A 21,179-nucleotide genomic window follows, 5' to 3' on the forward strand; every position below is an offset into this window, starting at 1 on the left:
AGGTTGTGTTTTCACCTATTTCACAGTAAGGAAATTGAGGCACAGAGCAGTTGAATAACTTCCCCAGCTGACAGAGTTGGAATCCCAGACACAACGTTCTTAGTTATAACGCGACGCTTTTTAGATATATAAACACAGATAGAGGACACTGACTAAATGAACGCACCGAAATGTGAACATAAACGTTGACTTTTTTGGGGGTTTTTTTGCGTCTCCATATTCCCCAGATCTGCCGCAAGGGGGCGCTCCCTCCCAGGTCTTGACGCCAGTCCTCAAGGCGCGCACTCCCTTTGCGTCTCGGGCTCGCGCGCGCTGCCGCGGCACCGGAAGTGACTGAGCTTGCAAGTTCCCCCGGTCTCTTCAGGGGAAACTGAGGCCGGCTCGTTCGGAAGAGACAGCACGAGCCGTCAGCCAGGTAGGCCGGCCCGGGTCCGCAGCGCGGAACTTGGCTACGAAGAGCCCTCGCGTCTGGAAACTACCTGGCCGATGAAGGGGGGACGTGGCCCCCCACGGCTCGCGGGGCTCGCAGGTGAGAGCACCGCCTCCCCTGTGCGTGGCAGGCGCTGCGCCCAATGGGAGCCCTCGCCGTCCCGCTTCCGTGCCGACTGGACTTACTGATTGGCTACGCCGGGGCGGACCGCCGGGGGCGAGACCCCTCCTTCTTGAAAGGGCTAGGGGGCGCCCCTGAGGGAGAGCGGTTGCCTGGCAACGGGGCGGTGGCCCGGCGGGTACCCGGCCTAGCGCGCGGGAGAAGCCACCAGGCCGCAGCCCACCCGCCCCGGGCTCCGGAGACGTGCAGCCCCCGGCCCCCAAGGCCTCCCGGGGGCGCCAGGAAGCCACCTTGGGCCTGTCCTCAGGAAAACGTGGTCTCAGCTGGGCGGGGGGTGGGGGGAGACGTTCGAGCAGGCCTCAGGCCCTCTCCCTGACCTGAGGAGAGGCCCGGAGCCTCACCCTCACCCCCTCTTTGTGCAGGGCGCCGGCGGCCATTGTGTCCGTGCGGGGAATGGAGGACCCGGCAATCCCCCACCACCGCCGCTACGTCCAGGGCCTTTGGGGAATTCAAAGAAAATCGGCGGTGTTTCTGGGGGGTCCCCGGCCGTCAGCCTCCCGGAAAGGCCCGGGGATGGCCTTTCCGAAGTCAGACCGCAGATCCGAGGCAGTTTCCCCCTCCTTCTGTCCCTTCTCGAAACCTTGAACCCCATTGAGAAGTACCTTCAGGGTTTCGGAAGCCTTACCCCGGGCTGGTACTTAAATAGAAACGACAACAACAACAAAAAACCTAAACCCCACACCAGCCACCTCCGGGAGAGTTCTCCTGGCTCCCAGTAGGAGGCGGAGAGCCAAGGGGCGTGCAAGAGCGAGGGGGCTGGGCTCTCGGGTGGCAGGAGGCCGCTGCCGAGTGGCCGCCCTCGATCCGGGCGATGGAGGAGGAAGCAAGCGAGGGGGCCGGTTCCTGAGCTTCGTAATTCCTGTATCGCCTTCTGGGCTCCCAGCCTGCCGGGTCGCATGATCCCTCCGGCCAGAGCTCCTTTTTTTGCCAGCCGCCGTGAGGCCGGCTGAGTTGCCGGCATCCCGGCTGCCACCTCTTCTCCCGACCTATGTTACAAAAGATCTTCCGGGGGTTGCACCTGCCTGCGGTCGCCTGAGACGGATTTGAATGTAGGTGGTGCGGGGGTGGGGATGGGGGGCAGACTGCCCGTGCGGGTGACTTTCTGAGGAAGGCATTTCGGAGAAAAAGGGGTGGCTGGAGTAAAAAAAAGAAAAAAGAAAAAAAAGCCTGTGTGATGATTCAGAAAGAGCCCACTGGTGCTTTCAATTTGACTTCATTGAAGTCTCCTGGAAGCTAGACCCAGACCTTCCTAAGGGCCACAAAGAAACCAGTTCTGGTACCTCTAGGGGGAATGGGATATTGTAGGGTAAATGGCATGCATATTAATTTTTTTTTTTCCTGAAGCTCTTTCTCTTCCATCAGAACCTTATCTTGGCTTTGGATCTCAGAAGAGAACCACCAAGCAGAGACCAGACTCAGTGAGTGAGCAGGTGTTTTGGACAATGGACTGGTCGAGCCCATCCCTATTATAAAAATGTCTCAGAGCAACCGGGAGCTGGTGGTTGACTTTCTCTCCTACAAGCTTTCCCAGAAAGGATACAGCTGGAGTCAGTTTAGTGATGTGGAAGAGAACAGAACTGAGGCCCCAGAAGGGACTGAATCAGAGATGGAGACCCCCAGTGCCATCAATGGCAACCCATCCTGGCACTTGGCGGACAGCCCTGCGGTGAATGGAGCCACTGGCCACAGCAGCAGCTTGGATGCCCGGGAGGTGATCCCCATGGCAGCGGTGAAGCAGGCGCTGAGGGAGGCCGGGGATGAGTTTGAACTGAGGTACCGGCGGGCATTCAGCGACCTGACATCCCAGCTTCACATCACCCCAGGGACAGCATATCAGAGCTTTGAGCAGGTAGTGAACGAACTCTTCCGGGATGGGGTGAACTGGGGTCGCATTGTGGCCTTTTTCTCCTTCGGTGGGGCACTGTGCGTGGAAAGCGTAGACAAGGAGATGCAGGTATTGGTGAGTCGGATCGCAACTTGGATGGCCACTTACCTGAACGACCACCTAGAGCCTTGGATCCAGGAGAACGGCGGCTGGGTAAGGACCACGCCCCTTGTGTGTCCCTTTCTCGTGGCTTCTGGTCAGAGAGATCCCTAACAGCCTCTCCCCTGCTTCTCCATACTGTTGTGCCGGGTGATTATTGGAGGTATTGTTTGTTAAGGAGATGTGACCGGCCTCCTTGCACCACAAGAGGTTAGCTGTTCTCAAATACAGATGACCTAGATCTTGAAGGACCAGGCAGCTTTCATTCCGGTCACCCTCACGGCCCCGCTCTTTCATACTTGTGTTCCAGTTTCCCAGCGGAAGAAGACAGCCTGTGTGTTTATTTGGCCCCAAATCTTTGCGAGTGGGAAGTGAGTCCAGTCGGTGCTCCCCTCACCACAGAAAGGGCTGCCGAGTGTAATGCCTGTGAGCCCCTCCATTCTTACTCCCCCCGGGATGGCAGTCCTGTCCTGGGCTTCCCTCCCACAACTCAAGTTCCCCTTTATTTCAGCGTTTGCATACATGTTCCTCTCCTCTCAGAACAGGGCACGGCCAGGCAGAAGTTCCCACTGGCTTGGATGGCTGAGGATGGTCAGATTCTAGGGCAATGTAAGCTGTGCCAGTGGGCTGGCCGTGTTTGCGCTGCTCCCCTATGTTCCTTTGCTCCCAAGTGTGTAACTTTCTGCATGGCTGGCCTGTTTGCCGAGCTCTTGCTGTGTCACGCATTAAGCCCGGGGACTTTGCACCTCGCTGCCTGGGGTCGGTTGGGGAGCTCCAGCTGTTCTGCCTGTTGCTTTCCGGCCAGGGCCCTGGGGCCTCTTCATGGAGCACTGTGTGCTGGCAAAGCAAGAACCCGGTCTTTGGGACATTGAGATTCAGTGACAGACTTCGGGAACAGACTGACCTAGGCTTCAGTGCCAGCCCGGTCACTTAACCAGCTGTGTGACCTTGGACAGGCCAGTTTACCTTGAGCCTCGGTTTCTTCCACTAAAAAAACGTGGCAAGCCCTCTTTGCCTTGTAGGATATTGTAAATCTCGGAGCTAATGTGCGCAGTGACTGGCACCAGCAAGTTTCCATAGTAGTAGTTGTTACTGGTTCCAGACGCACTTTCTAGGCCCAGGAGTCATGCCTCATTCCTTTCTTAGGGAGGAAGAATTCTCTTGCCCATCACCAAATTAGGAGGAGACAGTGGTGAGAGGTTCTTTACCAATGGTCATTATAGGCAGTTTTTGCTCTTCCACAGTGAGATGGGTCCTAATTTCCTTGCTTCTGTCCCTGCGTAGGGGAGGTGCAGGGCTTCTGAGAGGTATTTGGTCCCCTCAGAATACCCAGAAAATTGAGCAGGCTTTGGGAAATAAGTCATCTATTGAAGGAGCTGAGGTGGAAGGGGCCTTGCACCGGGGACTCTGGAATGTCAAGAATGCAAATTATCCATAGGCTGGGCCTAGGGCGTGGCACTTCAGTTTACCTCTGAGCAAGAGACCTCCTAGTTTGCCCTGGAACCCTTCCCCCGTCTTATTTCCCATTTATTTGCAACTTCATTAACTCTTCCTGCTGCTAGTTCTTGTAAAATACAAAGGGGTCAAGTCAGTAGAGGTCAGATGACTGGGGTGGGGTTGGGGAGGTAAAGGTGGAGAGCTCTCCAGCTAAGGCCGACCAGACTTGAAAGCCATTCTGTAAATGAACTCCCTGGGGGGATAAATGATTAAATAGTTCCTGTTGGTTTGTGTGATGACCTCGCCGTTCCCTCCTGCTTTGATTCTCTTTGGGGGCAAATATTTGTTCAGCTGATTCCAGGAGGGATGGGATTCCAGCGCTTTAGACACACCCTCTGAGGCATCTCCTAGTAGACTTGGGCCTTATGCCCACCTTGCCCAACTATTGTCTTTGGCCAATGGTGCTAATACCAGGTGGGTTGTTGCCAGCTATTAACAAAAGACAGTCTGGGAGAGGAGCCTGTTCCGTCGGCCAGCCTCTGCAGAGGGCTACGTGGATCAGAGAATTGCCAGTCGCCCAGTATTGTACGTAGAAAGGTTTTAGACACAGCAGCATAGGGTGAGTTCATCATATCGCCCCTGGATTGAAATTCCATCTCTGTCTCTTTGCTCAAGGATTTTCAGAGCCCGTTAGACAACATACCATATGTTACTTCCTCTTGGTGAACAGAGGGGTCGTGTGCAGAAGAGCAAGTTATGTCAGCACCATTTCTCGGCACACATGCTCCCTGAGGCCAGGACATAAAGAACATTTGGCTGGGGATCCTTTGGCTAGAAGCTACCCACCCATCCTGTTTGAGCTGCACAGACTGGCTGCTGCAGTGGCATCTCAAAACCTTCCTGGAGGCTGTGGTGGATCCACGAGTGTAGGACTTCTGGGCCATTATCACCTTGGGGTATGCTCTAAATTTAGCATCCCTACCGGAAAGGGGAAGGAAATGAACCTTTATGGAGTACATCTTATGTATGAGGCATTGTGTTGGGTCTTTTATTTACGCAACCAAAATTTATTGAGCATCTACCATGAGGCAGGCACTGTGCTGGCCGTAAGCTGCACGTGGTATCTTCCCTCGTGGAAATGACATGCTATTTCTTAGAACCCACACAATAACTTTCCAAGGTAGGGGGGTTTATTCCCAGTTGACATGTGAAACTCCTGATAGCTAAATGACTGGCTCCAGGTATCCCTCAACCAGTTAAGTGACTGAGTGAGAGTTTATACCTAGGTCAGCTTGACTCCAAAGCTTGAAGTCTTTTCCATCCCATATCAGGTTGTCCTGGGAGTAATAAAGTGATCCAGACATGCTGGCACAGAAAGCCAGAGATGCAGTAAGACCAAACAAAACATGCCTGTGGAGGTACTCACTCTGGTCTGTGATGCTGGCATTGTGCAGGTAGAACAGTGCCTTTGTTGGCCATAGCAGGTCCCAGGTAGTCTGATTCTGGCACTGGTAAAACTCAAGTGGGTATTAAAGGTTTTGCCTAGCCAGAGTGACCTTCTTGTTAGTTTTTTCATTGTTAAACCCTCTCAGGCTTAGATAAGAATCATGTGCATGTGGGGAGAAGGTGGCCTGCTTCAGATCTGTCTACTTAATTGTGGGTGGGTTCCAAGGACTGGAATTTCAGTCACAGCCACACCACGGCCTTACTGGAGTCACATGGCAAGATGCTGAACCTGTTTGTCTCTGTTGTCCATCCATCTCTCTCACCTGTAAAATAGAATAATGATAGCCACCTGCCATAGCTTGACTCTAGTAAAGGATCTAGAACAAAAGCCCTTCCTGGGCTTTAATTGTAGGGTGGAAGAAGCACCTCTTTAATGAGTGGGCTCTCTTCCTCAGAAAACTGAACTTTGGCCTCAGAGTTTCTCAAGAAACAAAGCCAGCTCCTGAGATAATCATCTAGATTGGAATATGATGTGACCTTCTCTGTAGGAACAGAGTGTTTCTGGGGCTTTCAATGGGAATGTGGACAGCTTTAGGGTGAGGACCCAGGTAGACTAGGCCATTTTGGGATCGCTGTGCCTGGGAAACCCCTAAGCCTGATGGAAATACCATTGCTGAGAGCAATGAACAGTGTGTGGGGAGAGGAAGCGTAATTTGGCCTTTCCCAGGTTGCATGGCTCTGTGATCTTCTAGTTTCTATAGGTTTCTTCTTGCCTATTCTGGCTTCTTGGCATGGGTATATGCTTAGCTGAAGCACCTCAGTGACCTTTGCAGATCTCAGCAGCTGTTGGCAGTTCTGCGGTTTTCTTGGGGAAACCCCATTAGAAACCCCAAACGTGGAAATTTTTAGTAATCTCATTCAGGTCCCAAAGTGAGGTAGAAATGTCTCAGGGACTCCACCTCAAAACACCCAATTCTCCTGGATGTACATTTGACATTGCTTTTAAAATTCTGTCACCATCACAGAATTTTCCAGACTTCCTGGGACTAATTTCCCCAGTGGCCCCATGGAGCCCTTCAGCCTCTGCTAGAAAATTACCCAGGTGTTTTTTCAGGGGGTCTTGACAGAACCCAGAAGATTTTCTTTTCTTTTGTGTGGACAATCACCACATTTGTTTGGGCTGCAGGAAGCAGCGGTTGTCAGCTGTCCTTTCCCCAGCAGGTATCTGTCCTGAGACCGATGGACTTCAGCAATTTTGCGTACCTACAGCCTTCCATCATGGGGCTTTCTTTCAGCAACCATGGTCTTGTCCGGGTTTAGCCTGGATAGATTTAGGGGTAATTCCCAGTGAGCTGCTCTTCGACAGAAGCATAATCTCCTACTACCTTAATTAGCAGGGCCCTGTCCCCACCCCCAACCTCCAACCTAATTCCACAGAGTCCTCCCTCGGGACTCCCTCTTTTTTCTTTGAAGGAGTCACTCTGCTCCTGGAGCCACTTCTCTTCTGTCCCTATAGCCGACAGTCTGTCTTCCCCGTTCCCAGTTGGCAGACCTGAGTCAGACAATCCCACTGGGTCTTTTTGTTTAGCCTGGGGAAGAGAAGACTCAGGAGAATATGATCACCAGTTTCAAATATCTGGGAAGAGGGCCTAAGCCTTTTTTTATTGGTAAAATACCCAGCAGAACTCGAATAAATGAGAGAAAAAAACAGTGGTAATATTAAATGAGTGTGAAGAAGACATTTCTAACACGATCATATCTCTGCCAGATTTAGGGGTTTTCCTGAAGGTCAAGTCTGCATCTTGCCCAGAGGTCTTGGGCATAGCAGGCACCTAATGAAAGAGATGCCCACTAAATTTCTGAAGAAACACAGCTATCAAACCAGAAACCAGAATAATAGTAATGGAAACTCCTTTACCTGATGGTTCAGTCATTGATTCAAACAGTGTTTATTGAGCTTCTATGCACAGGCTGTCCTAGGTACTAGGGGTACTGCCTTAAGTAAAATGAAGTTTTGCCCTTGTGATGCTCACATTCTAGCGGGGAGAGACGGACAACAAACATATAGTTATGCGTATATGACATATCAAGTGAGAGTAAGCGCTGTGAAGAAAATAAAGCAGGTTGAAGTATAGGGCATGCCTAGCAAGGGAGGTGGGGCTGCAGTTTTAAGAGTGGTTAGGGAAGGCCTCACCAAAAAGTAATATTTGAGCCCAAACCTGAAGAATGTGGCAGGAGAAGAACTAGCAAGAGGGAGAGTGGTTGGGATTGAAGGGGGAGAGGTGGCCAAAAGCCAGATTGCACAGGGCATCACAGGCCACGATGAGGACTTGGCTGTGGTTGAATGAGTGAGAGACCAGAAAAAAGTTTGGAGCATGGGTAAAGTGATCTGAATTCTGCAAGGGCTGCAGCCAGGAACCCTGTGATGAGGTTGGTGCAACTGCCAGGTTAGAAAGAATAGTGGTTTGGATCAGGAGCCGGAAGTGGGAGTTGTAAGAAGGGACTAAGAGCATATGGCCAAGCTTGCGCAAGGCATGTTGATGGAGGCCACATTTTTTAACCACTAGGAGGTCATGAAATCGAGGCTAAATAAGCTAGATGTTCTTCAGCGATAGTTCTGTCCAAATGTGGTATCCTGAATGGTTGTCCTCCATTCTAGCAATATTTCTGTTCGAAATGTTGTCTGGGCCTCGGTCCTAGCTCACCCACATCTAGCTGTGTGACCTTGGGCAAGCTTCTTGAATTCTCTGAACCTTGGGGCAGATGATATCTGCTTCATCAGGTCATGACAAAGACCTTATGAGGCGTGCCCAAGATGTGTAGAGCCTGGCACATGTTGTTAGCATAATGCCTATCATTTTTACCCCAGAACTCAAGTCAGAAACCCATTCAGCATGGATTCTCCTTTTTTGGGCTCCATGCCCCTCCAGCACATCCTCAGGGCAGGGTCCTAGCAGTGTTTTTGTCATGGCAGGAGTCCATGGTGTTTCTGTGCTGTGGTGGTACAAGCACTGGTCATAGAGTCAGGATCCTTGTTCTGTCATTCTGCTCTGACTCACTGTCTTACCTTGGCCAACTCACTTCACCCCCAGGCTCCAGTTTCCCCCCAAATCTGTAGGACAGAGGGTTGAAGTGGACAGTCTAGGTAGGAATCTGGTTGTCACTGGCCTTAAGCCTTGTGGCCAATTCCACCATTAAGGCATATTAATTACATTTGAGGATGGCTCTTTCCTATCAACAGCTACAGCACTTGAGCTATAAAAATTAAGTAATTCCAGTGTCAATACAGGGTACTTTCTCACTGACCCCACAGTAATAATATTCTACATTTATGTAGCACTTTGCAACTTCCAAAGTGCTTTCATATCCACCTTGCCTTTTTGATGCATATAGCCACGCAGCGGGGTGAGCCGGAGGGAAATCAGGCTGAGAGAGGTGAAATGGCTTGCCCAAGGTTACACATCGGGAGGAAGAGGCAGGGTTTGGATTTGTGGATCACTTGACCACTTACTTGCTGTGTGACCGTGGACAAGTCTTTTAACTTGTAAATAGCCGCAATAATAGTGCCTTGTTCTGAAGACTCAGTGAGTTAATCTACTTCTTAATGTTCTCAGAGTAGTGACTATCAGTATCAGCAGCAAACAGCAGCCACGTCCTAGGGCTCCTTCTGGCTTCCCGTTTATTACATATTGATTTTTGCAAATAGTGTTTTTGCAGAAAGAAACTGCCTCTGGGACCTTCTGGTACTTGGTTTCATCCCTGATGAGACTCTCAGGCCAAGCTGGAGCCTTACAGCTAGCTCCAAGCTACAAGGCTTTTTGGGCAGACTCCAGAGCTCCCCTCGGAACTAGAGGTTTTTCTCTCGCTCTTCAGGAAATGCCATTGCAATGACTTCCATGGACTGCTTCCTGTCCCAGCCCTGCAGCCGATTCCTGCTGGTGAGAGTGTAGAAACTGGAAAGTAATGTCCCTAAAGACTCCCCCCTCCCCACAAACTACTTTTTTTGGACGTGTCCCTCCCTTTCCTCTTGTCAGTTACTTTCTTTGCTCCCTCCCCCTTCACCCTTCACCTAGCTTCTCTCCCCAGCCCTTGGTCAACCCTTTAAGATTTGAAAATGCATTTCCAGTTAGTTCTGTCAGAACAGTTCTGTTCTGGGGGCCGGCCAGAACTCCATCTCTCTCCCAGGCTCCATCACTCAGTAGCAGTTTCAGTCTGGGACTCCCCCTAGAGGGACATTAAGCCTGTCACTTGCAGTGCCTTGTGTCATCCATTAACCCTGAGTTTCCCCTGAGGTCCCTACCCCCCCCCCCCATCCCCCTGCACAGGATGGAGACTCCTAAGAGAGATCTTAGAGGTTTGGCACGTATAAATCCTGCCTCTTGGAGACTGATGACGGAGGATGGAGTGAAGTGGAGTCGGCCCCTCCCCCCTTCACCTTTCAAGAGGAAGCTAAAAGGTTGAAAACCTTGTTGGACAATCATCTGAGGAATGGGAGCTAGCTTGGGAGGGGATTGGAACGCACTCAACTATGCCTCAGATCCTTTGTTCCGCTCTTGAAAGGGAAACATTCCCCTCCCTCCTCCCTGGCCACACACACGTGCCTTTGTTCCCCCCGGTCAGGCCAGGCGGAGCCAGGAACACAGTGTCCCTTCCAAGGAGCCTGACTTGTCTCCCCAGAGGCTGGCTTCCTGGTCAGCAGGATTGAGATTTTTGCTCAGGAACCCCCCCCCCCCCCCCAGCCTCTTGTCCTTTCCATGGAAGAGTCTTTCTCTCAGCAGCTGAAAACTTGACTACAGAGCTGTCCAGGGACTTCCCTGGAATTATTCCATGGGATGCCCACATCCCAGGATTAAACAGTCCCTCCCTCTTATTCCACTTGGTGATTAATATTATTGTTAACATTACTATTAATAGCACCTAACATTTATCAAGTGCTTACTCTATGCCAGGCATTGTTCAGAGTGCTTTATATGTATTTATTTATTCCATTCGTCTAGCTGCACTTTGAAGTTGGTACTGTTATTAACCCCATTTTACAAGTGAGGAAACTGAGGTACAGAGAAGTTAAGCAACTTACGCAAGGTAGCACAGGTAGAGGTAGTAAGTGGCAAAGCCTGGGAGAGTAGTTTCCAAGCTCCCACTTTTAAGTACTCGGCCCCTGCCCCGCATTGTACCAGTGTTTAGATGATGGTGGGTATTTATCCAGTGCCACTCACGTGACAGGCCTTTTACCAACATCATCTCTTTGTTACTGTCCCAACAACTTTACCATTATAGGACACTGAGATTTGGAGGGTTTACTTAGCAGGAGGCAGAGTCAGGATTTGAAACCAAGACCATCTTACTCCAAACCCTGTGTTCTTTTTCTCTACCCTTCTTAAAAGCCCTACAAGGTTATCTTCATTCTATGGTTGAGAAAAACTGAGGCTCGGAGAAAAGTGACATGCTCTGGGCCTCATAAGCTAATACCAGGGCGACCTGGGCTTCAAACTCGAGGTGACACTTTTAACACTTTACTGCCTTAGTAGTCTGTAGCGTGATGATAGTAGCTTTTATGTGCGTGTGAACGCTGTGTAATTTGTATACATCATTTCACAGCGAGGTAGGTGAGGTGGGTATGTTTAGACCCATTTCAGGAAGGAAACTAAGGCAAGGACTCTTGTCCCACAGTAAATGGCAGAGTCAGTCTTACAAGTCTTTTTCTGGCTTTTAAGGCCTGAATGCTATATATAATGTCTGCCTTCCCTAAGACTGTTCATTGCTTGAAGCTGTCCTTAGAGTTTTATTTCATTTGTTAAAGCAGCAGGTACTGATGAATGTTTTACATGTGCTAAGTGCTGGGGATACTGTGGGTACTGGGGTGAGTAGACCTGGGTCCCGTCCCTCAGTGGTCTGTTTCCGTGCCCCACACCTGGGGCCTTGCTAGTATCCTTCTGCCATCTGAGTCAGGCTATATGTATCACCCGTCTACCCCCTCTATTGCCAGACACACCAGGCAAGGTTCATTATAGTTAGTGTGTACTGATCACCTTCCACACACCCATAGATAAAACTCCGGACTCAGACTTGAAGCTTAGCTTGATTTCTTGCTCTACTACATAAGTACTAGGCATATCAGTTTCAAGTTCTCACCCTTAAATCTGAGAGAATACCAACTCATCAGAGTAAGGGAGGCTTAAGCAAGAAAGTGAAATTTAAAAGTGCTTTTTAATAATAATAACAGATACTGTGTGTTGAGTGTTTGCTCTGTGCCAAGTGCTACATTTATGCCCTTGATGTTAACCATCTTGTTTGGTCCTCACAACTGTGTCAAGACAGAGAATCCAGAGCTTCAAGAGGCTCTATAGGGGCGCCTGGGTGGCTCAGTCAGTTAAGTGTCTGACTTCAGCTTAGGTCACGATCTCACAGTTCTTGGGTTCGAACCCCGCGTCGGGCTCTGCTGACAGCTCAGAGCCTAGAGCCCGCTTCAGATTCTGTGTCTCCCCCTCTCTCTGCCCCTCCCCAGCTAGCACTCTGTCTCTGTCTCTCAAAAAAGAAAATAAAAATGTTGAAAAATAATAATAATTAAAAAAAAAAAGAGGCTCTATAATATGTCCACACTAACATACCTTACAGGAGGCAGATCTGGGTCTCGCACTCAGATGTATCTGGTGCCAAAGCCTACCCTCAAGCCACTGCGTCATTGCTTCTTTGCAGGTCTGGACTGGCTTATTTTACCCTGAGTTCCTGGCACAGGGCCTGAGGTTGGGTAAGGGCTTGGCCAGCATCTGCTCAATGAACATGAGGTTATTATTAGATGCAGGTTAGGTGACAAAAATGTCTGTGTCCCTAAGGAAGCAAACTCATTTGCAGCAGGAGGAATAGACCCGAAACACTCGGTGAATGGCTCCAGGCAAACTGTGCCAAATCTGTGGTGTCGTTTCCAGAAGCAGAAGAGGGCAGACCCACTGGCTGCATCCCACAGATGCCCTGGAACTCTGCCAAACCAGGCCACTTCCACCATCAGCTATTCAATTGATGACTCGGTCCAGAGGCCTCCACTCCCAGGCTGCATCATCAATATGCGCCTTCTCCCTTGCCAACTGCACTGCCAACCCAGACCCTCTCCTGCGCCAATAGTGGAAAGTGTCAGGAGGGGAAAGATCACCAAAGGCTTGAATAATAGCCTTCTCAGCAGTGTGGCTTTGTGCAATGCAATGCACACTGAATCCTCAGTTTCCCCATCTGTAAAGTGAAGATAAGAGTCATCCCTTAATGAAGATAATAGTAGTAATGTCTTTCTCATGGAATTGCTTTTTCTTCAGCCTGGATCACTCTTCTCCTAGATCTGATCAGGGCTGTCATCTTACCATTTAAGTCTCGACTGAAATTATCACCTCTGGAGAAGGCACCCATGTTTACATGTTTACCGTCTGTCTCCTCCAGTAAAATCTCAGTCCCCTAGAGTGTAGGAGTTTTGTCTCATTTTTTCCTTCATCCCCAGCATCTAGCAGAGTGCTTGGCATGTAGGAGACACTCAGCAAATATTTCTTAAATGAGTGAGTGACCCTGTAGCCCACCTAGCACAGTGCCTGACGCAGTATACTCAGTCAATGTTAGGCATCATTATTACCTATTAGGAAGATGTGGACCATGAAGGCTTTCAGTAGTTGGAAGGAATGTGCAAGGGCATCCTTGGTAGGTAAGAACCACTCGGGCAGATCTGGAGGGTAGAAAGTGATGCGTTTGGGAGGTAGCGAGAGGGCAGACTGGCTGAAGAGGGTCTGGGTTGTGAGTAAAGCTGGTCAGGGAAAAGGGAGCAGTGACTGATGGCAGAAGTCTCTGGGCAGAGGGATAGGGATGGTTGACAGTACAGGTGGGCCCAGTGGGGAGAGGCCCAATACCAGAGGGATGCAGCCAGGTCTCCAGTGACGCCTGGGAAAGAGAATCTCTTGCCAGCTGGGACACAGCAGGGAAAACTGCAGGGAGATAAAAGCCAGAGGCACCTGTGACCTGTGGATCAGGTAGGCTGCCCGGGTTGTTATTTTGGGGCTCTGGGGCAGGTGCAGATTCAAAGGCTTGATTGAAGCCTTTTGGCAACTCTTGTCTCAGTAGGGTAAACATCACCTGTCTCCTGCCACCTGTGGCAACAATGCCAGGAAGGTACCCTAGGAAGGCCCAAAGGGGCCCAACTTTTTTGCTGCCCTCATGGAGCAAGAAATACCCACCATGACAGGCCACTCCTTCCCTGTCGTACAACCCCCTTTCTGAAGGTCTCAGGTGGCAATAAGACACCTCCTGCCCAAGAGGCCTCCATGGTTCTGGCCCATGGAAGGCAGGGGCAGGGCTTTGGGAGCCGTTGACAGCTGGGCCCAGCTGGGGGAAGGGATCAGTTTGGGAGCAGGTGCAGATTTCAGGGAGGGCGGGGCCTGAAGGGAAGTAGGGATCTTGGTAGACTACAAAATTGCCCTCCCCATCCCCCAGCCACAGCTGGCTTCTCTAGGAACCTGATGACCTAGTTACAATGCTTAGAAATTGTTAGCTTAGCTTGCAATTTAGGGCTGTACCAGTCTCTCCTTTCTGAGGCTTCTTAGGTCCAAAAGGTGCCCTGGCATTCCCCCAAGGGGGTTCCATGTGAAGGATATGCACTGTATCACATGTACGGGCTTCTTGTCCAAGAAAGGAAAGAACCAATCAGGTTTCTCCCTTCTTCCTTGATGTGCCCTTCACCCACCCAAGGGAGAAAAGACTCCCCTGCCCCCACCCATGCCCACTTCTTTCTCTCTCTGGGGGGTTGATGGGTGGCAAACAAAGGTCACAAACCTCTTACCTGGAGGTTCTGTAGAGAGGGAGACTCCTATTCCCCTAGAGATAGCTTGAGCACACCTAACCATTTCCTCCTTACCTTCTCATCTGTGTGATGTTAAGGCTGGATGGAAGGGGGTGAAGAAGAATCTTTTGGGGGCTCTGGAGGCTCCAGCCTTGCCAGGCAATAGCTGCTCCTGGTGTTCCTGGTGTCTGCCTCTCCATGGCCTCCTTCAGACAAATTTCATCACTGTTAAGAGGCACAAAATTTGGCAAACCAGTACTGGAGCCTACTTGCCCTATAGTTATCCTTGGACAAATTACTTATCTCCCCTAGCCTTAGTTTCCTCATTTATAAGAAGGAGGTAATAATATATAGTGCTTTTCTTGAAAGACTCTTGGGAGCATGAAAATAACTGGTAAGATACATGGAACACTTAGCATGGGGGCTGGCATATAGTAAATATACTAAGTATGACAGCTACTATTACTGCTATTATTATCAGAGTGTCTTCACAGGTGGTCAAGTTGCTGTGGTCACTATTGGCGCTACTCTCCAAGAGAAAACTTTTAGGTTGAGAGAGTATGTGGATATCCTTTGAACCAAGAGCTTGAAGATTTTAAGATCCTGAAGCTGAGGACAGTGGTCTATAACCTTGTCCTCCACCTCCTCCACAAGTGCCCCAAGTCATGCTCTGTTCACAGTAATCGTGGCTGACCTGGCATTTGGCAATAGGGCGTATTTGATCTTTGCTGAGTACCTCCAGGAAGGCAGGGCCCTCCTCCTCTGCATTATTTACCGCTTTGTCCCTAGAACCTGCCACAGAACCTGGAACATAGAAAGCACTCAATCATTATTTGTTGACTGAGTGGAAGGCTTAGTGAGTTGAATAAAGTATATAGAAGTTGGGGCGCCTGGCTGGCTCCATCTGGAGCGTGTGACTCTTGATCTTGAGGTTATAAGTTTGAGCCCCACGTTGGGTGTAGATAGTACTTAAAAATAAAATATTTTAAATAAAATAAAAATAGAAGTACAGAGAAGCACACCTAGCACATAGTAGGTGTGTGACATGTGTTTGAACGATTAAACAAAGTGTTGTGAGGCCTCTGAGTTTGTCCAGGATGGCTCCACTCCTCGTTTGCTGTGTGGCCATAAGCCTCTTGCCCAACCTCTGCCTGTTGCCTCATCTGTTGCAGAAAGATAACACCCGCCTTGCCTCCCTCGTGGGCTAGCTGTGAGGCCCAGGGAGATGATAGATGAAAAAGCACTTTGAGAACTATAAATATTTGGTCTTGTTGCTGTTCCTTGACGAGGTCACAGCCATAGCTGTGTCATTCATTCATTCATTCATTCGTTCATTCATTCAACCAACAAGCATGTTTTGAGTAGAAGCAATAGCTGGCTCACTTATCTGGCTTCACGAATTTGGACAAGTTACTTTACTTCTTTAAGTCTGAACGTCCATAAAATGGAAACAATACTCTTTTCACAGGATTGTTGGGAGGAAGCCGAAAGCAAGGCCCCCTGAACTTATCGAGGCTGAAAACTGTCTCTCTCGCTGTCATCAACTATGATGAGGCCTAGCACTTGGTGGCTGAGGGTTTAGTGACATTAAGCCATTACTGCCTTCTGTAGTCAAATTACCAGACAAGGCCAGAACTCTTGAGTGTGACTCAAATGGGAAGTAGAAATGAGTGTTCCCTCCTAACCCCAGGATGTCCTCGCCTGCCTAGGCTGGACTGCTGAGTGGGAGATCTGACCCAGCCAGGATCAGTACTGCTTAAACATAAAACCATGAGGCACAGTGGGCCTCACCCCACGCTCACCTCTGATTCAGAACAAGAACATCCCACCCCTTGTTCTACCCACTTCTCCGTCTGCTACTCAGCCAGAAAAATTTCCCTTTGTTCACAGCACCCACATTCATATGAAACCCTAGGGGTTACCATATCAGGGAAATCTTCAGGGAGTCCTCAGAAACAGCCCTTTGGGGCAGGGTCTAGTGAGGGAGCCCAAGTCTAAGTTCAGGGTCTCCTGGGACTGGGTCAAGCAGCAGGTGCAGGCATGAGGCCCCAGGCTGGTGGCTGAGTGACGAAACTGAGAGATGTATAGGGCCAGACAAGAAGCCAACCTAGAGGAAACTGCCTGCCTGTCCATGCAGGTGTGTGGGCACCTGGGGGCAGTTTCTGGTTTGAGTTAGTGGTGGAAGTTGGCTTTCGAAATCAGTACTCCAAACCTCAGTGAGGGAAGCCCGTGGAGCTCCAGGGCAAAGCCTGCAGTTGGCACCCAGTCTGGGCTATAGAGTCCGACACAGCTGAATTTGAATCCAGGCTCCATCACGTACCAGCTGCTTGTCCTTGGGCACATTCCTCCCCTTCTCTGAGCCTCTGAAAAGTGGAAATAAAATAATACCTGTCTCAGTTTTTCATAAGGATGAAATGAGATCATACATGTCAAGCTCAACACAGATGTTAGAGTAATTTTAACAACAGTATTTTTTGTGCAGTTCCACTTAAGTGTTCATATGTATTAATTCTCTGAATTCTCAAAACAGTAGCACTGAGGTAGGTACTCTTACTATTCTCATTTTACAGAGGAGAAAAGTGAGGCATAGGGAAGTTTAAGGAATTTGCCCAAAGACACAGCTACTAAGTGGTGGAGTCATGAATTGAACCCAAGCCTGCTGGCTCCAAAGCCCACGTGTTCTACCTCTGGATAAGGAGGGCCCAGTAAATGTTGCTGCTGTTACTCTTGTATCCTACATTGTAGCTGTCTGTGGTTTTGGCCTATCTGCTGAATTCTGAGCTCAGTGAAGGCAAGAAACCCATCTTAATCACCTTCCATCCCCAAAGACCAACATGGTACTCATAGTACTCATTAATATGTGCTTAATGGCTGAGAATATTCCCCATCTTCATTAATCAATCAGTAGCTCTTTATCGACCATTTCCTGTAGGCTAGATTTGAACTAAATCCTGGGAGGAATGCAAAGTACAACTGTGTCTCTGTAAACGGAAGATTGGGTGTGTGTATGGTTGAGGGGGGAGAGGGGGAAGCATTCCAGAGCACTGTGTCATTGGCAGAAACTTCCACACAGGAGGCAAAAACAATACAGGTGGCTTGGGGATGTTTTGCAAGCTGGGATTCCCACCCCTCCCTGACTGGGCCGCTCCCTCCATCTTCTGCAGAACAAGGTGGCACAGATTCCCTACTACTGCCCTAGGCAGAAACCGCTCCTTCTCTTTGCACCCTCTCCAGTGAGGAGGGTGCATCTTTCTTGCTCATGCAGCTAGTTCATGGGAGCCTAGAATGACAGGGAAAGAATCAGAAGTTTGGAGCTGGGAAGGGACCTTAAAAAAAACACTACTGCCAAACCAGGTGGGGGGGGGGGGCAGGGAGGGAGGGGGGCAGGGTGGCTCAGTTGATTAAGTGTCTGACTCTTGGTTTCAGCTCAGGTCTGATCTCACAGTTTGTGAGTTCGAGTGGAATCTGCCTCTGCACTGACCGCGAGGAGCCTGCTTGGGATTCTCTCTCTTTCTCTGCTCCTCCCCCACTGGTGTGTGTTTGTGTGTGTGCGTGTGTGTGCGCATGCGTGTCCACACTCTTTCCCTTTCAAAATAAATTAAACTGAAAAAAATTTTTAAAAACCAGGTCCAGATCTTACCACATTCTTGCTTGTCAACCTCTACCCACTTAGAATAAAACCCAGAGTCCTTACCAAGTCTGCTAAGACTTGCATGATCTGGTCCTGGCTGCCTCTCCCATCCTCCATCCATTCCTCCACTCCCTCTCTGTACCCTGACCACAGAGGCTTCTTCTGTTCCTTGTTCCCGTCACACTTGTCCCTGCCTTCAGGCCTTTGTAGTTGCTGTTTCCGCTACCTAGAGTGCTCTGCCCTGGTGTGTGCCTTGCTGGTTCTTTCCATTGACTCAGCTCCCAGGTCACCTCCTCCAAGAGGTTCTCTTTGACCTTTTGTCTAAAGTAGCTGAGCTACTTTGTTTAGTCTTTTACCTGCTACATTATCTAGTCTTTTACCTGCTTGTATTTTTTGTCATAGCACTGATCTCTGACATTTTCCTTTTGTGTGTTTACTTGGTTTTTGTTTCTTCCACTGGAATACAAGTGTCATGATTATAAGGACTTTGGTTTGTTCATTATTTTATCTGTAGTTCCTAAAACTCTAAAACTGTTCCTTGCAGGTAGTAAACGTTCAGTGAATGATTTTGGAACAAATGACTAATGACTGAGCAAATGAACAAACTTGAGATGTTGTTTTCATTTTACACATGAGAAAACTGAGGCCCAGAGAAGTGAAGCCAATAAGAATTGAGAGTGTTGTTTCAGCTCATCTTTTGAATGCTAAGGGCCAAGCACTGTGTTAGTGATTTACTTGCATTATCTTTGTTGCTTCTCTTTAATTGTTGTAATGAGTTGTTTGGAACATCATTTTTTGTACACCATTATAGCATTTACAAGAAAACTAGAGGAGCGGCTTGGTCGATTGAGCATTTGACTCTTGATTTCAGCTCAGGTCTTGATCCCAGGGTTGTGGGATCAAGCTCCATGTTGGGCTCCTCACTGAGTGTGGAGCCTGCTTAAGAGTCTCTCTCAGGGCATCTGGGTGGTTCAGTCGGTTAAGCTTCCAACTTCGGCTCAGGTCATCATCTCAGTTTGTGAGTTTGAGCCCCGTGTTGAGCTCTGTGCTGATAGCTCAGAGCCTGGAGTCTGCTTTGGATTCTGTGTCTCCCTCTCTCTCTCTCTGCTCTTCCCCTGCTAATGCTCTGTGTCTCTCTCTCTCTTTCAAAAATAAACATTAAAAAAAATTTTTTTTAATAAAAAAAAAGGTTCTCGTTCTCCTCTCTCTCTCTCTCTCTCTCTCTCCTGCCCCTCTCTCCCACTACTGCTCTTTTTCTTTCTTTCTCTCTCTCTCTCTCAAAAAAAAAAAAGGGAAAAAAACCCTAGACTCTTATTTTTTTTATTGGAACCCCATTCTGTTTTACAAAGAGCTGGAGGCAACTTAGGAAAATTCATGTAACTAGAAGGATTTAGCTAGAGATGTCAGGTGAAAGAAGAGTATGGGTAAGAAAACAAGAGCCAGAACTGAAATAGGGTCCACAGAAATGGATACTTGAGTCTCTTTGAACTGAGCAGTTTTTCTACTGTTGTTATGATTGATTACTAAATTATGCCCAGATTCTTGAAAATGGTTTTTTTATTTTTTAATCCAATCACCAGGCACTTAGCTGGCTCAGTCGGTGGAGCATGCAACTCTTGATCTTGGGGTTACGAGTCTGATCCCCACATTGGGCATGGAGCCTACTTTAAAAATAAAATCCCAGGGGCGCCTGGGTGGCTCAGTCGGTTGAGAGTCCGGCTTTGGCTGAGGTCATGATCTCGCAGTCTGTGAGTTCAAGCCCCACGTCGGGCTCTGTGCTGACAGCTCAGAGCCTGGAGCCTGCTTCAGATTCTGTGTCCCTGTCTCTTTGCCCCTCCCACACTCATGATCTGTCTCTGTCTGTCTCAAAAATAAATAAACATTTTTAAAAAATTATAAATAAATAAATAAAATCCTCTCACACACTTGACCTTGAGATTGTCCCGACTGCATATAATAGTCCAGGATTGTTGGCTTCCTCACCACCTCATCAGCTGGACTCCTGGACTAAGGCAGCATGATCTCTTCCTTCTCATTTACCAAAAGAGCCAGTCCAGCAGGGAGGAGCCTGGCCTTTGCCTCAACCCCAACTTTGTCTCAAAGAGAGCCTTTTCCCTAAAAGATTAATTGAGATATCACCCAATTGAAGACCCAGTTCTTAAGACACTTTGAACCAAATTAAAGAGGGAAGACATCACATGAAAAGAGATGTTGTGAAAGCCACCAGTAAATGCTAAATGCCAAGTAAAAGAAGCACATCACAGCAGAGGGGCCATTAAAGCTGGAGCTTACCGTAGAGAGGGAGAAGAACTGGTGCTCCCTGCAGGGGGTCATGTGAGCTAAGATGTGCCAACTGGGATGGACTCTTGAGAAGAGACCCATGAGCAGCAGTAGTCCAGTTGGGAGTATGTGTGGACTGGCCCCTCTCTTACTAGTTGATAAAGCCAGAAAGGTCAGTTGGAGCCAAATTTGTGGAAGCCTCAAGTGCCAAGAAAAGATTCTGAGGCCCTCCTCGGCAGCCCTGGTATCCCAATAGATGAGTCATTGCCAGGCATAGATGCCCATCCTGGCTGCCTGTCAGTCCACTGATTCCCAGGTAGCAGTGCCAGCATCTGAAATGGGAGCCAGGACCTTGAACGGACAGTGAACAGAAGAGTAAGTGTGGGGCATTTGTCAGGTGAGACTCTGACCGTCCTGGGTGCATTCCTTCATTTTGGTGATTCATCAAATGTTCATTGGGCACCATTTACATGCCAAGCTTTGTGCTAAGTGCTGGGGGTGCTGGGATGAGCAAGACAGTCAAGGACGCTGCTGTCACAGAACTCTTATATTAGTGGGGAAGACAGCTAGCCTGTAAAACAAAATGATTCCAAATAGAAGGTTAAACAATGTAAAGAAAATGAAACTGAGTAATGGAGTATCTAGGGAAGCAACTTTATGCAGGGAGATCAAGGAAAGCCTCTAAGGAGGTGACAGATGACCCGAGTTAACCTAAGTAAAGGGAAAGAGCCAGCCTGGGAAGATTTGAAGCAAAGATTTTGCAAACAGAAAAGCAAGGCAGGGGTGCACTTGGCTCATCCAAGCTTTGGGCCAGTGCAGATACTCAGCTCTGACAGCGGCGTGCCCAGTCTGGGCCTTTGTTTCCTTTTGAAATGTTGTAGATGATGTTCTTCACACCTCCCTCACAGACATCCAAGGGGAATAAGGGTGACTGCCATTTATCGAGCACCTGTCGATAGCCGTGTCGGGTACTCTGTGCATT

At 49.0% G+C, this 21,179-nt stretch overlaps 1 protein-coding gene across 6 annotated transcripts in view; it reads left to right on the top strand.

Moving 5' to 3' along the window:
- Nucleotides 1-299: 299 nt before the first annotated feature.
- The window catches only part of BCL2L1 (BCL2 like 1), a 48,778-nt gene continuing 27,898 nt past the window's right edge, over nt 300-21,179 (top strand). Inside the window, exons 1-2 of one of the 6 annotated variants that reach the window (XM_043602638.1) lie at nt 300-415; nt 1,955-2,648. In XM_043602638.1, coding sequence (XP_043458573.1) covers nt 2,085-2,648 — 564 coding nt within the window. In that variant the 5' untranslated portion in view covers nt 300-415; nt 1,955-2,084. Of the gene's footprint in view, nt 530-658; nt 1,660-1,954; nt 2,649-21,179 lie in introns of those variants that run through there. The other 5 variants (XM_043602640.1, XM_043602642.1, XM_043602641.1 and 2 more) reach the window with 5 other exon arrangements.

Source organism: Prionailurus bengalensis, chromosome A3 (genome assembly GCF_016509475.1).
Source record: "Prionailurus bengalensis isolate Pbe53 chromosome A3, Fcat_Pben_1.1_paternal_pri, whole genome shotgun sequence".
Classification (NCBI taxonomy): Eukaryota; Metazoa; Chordata; class Mammalia; order Carnivora; family Felidae; genus Prionailurus; species Prionailurus bengalensis.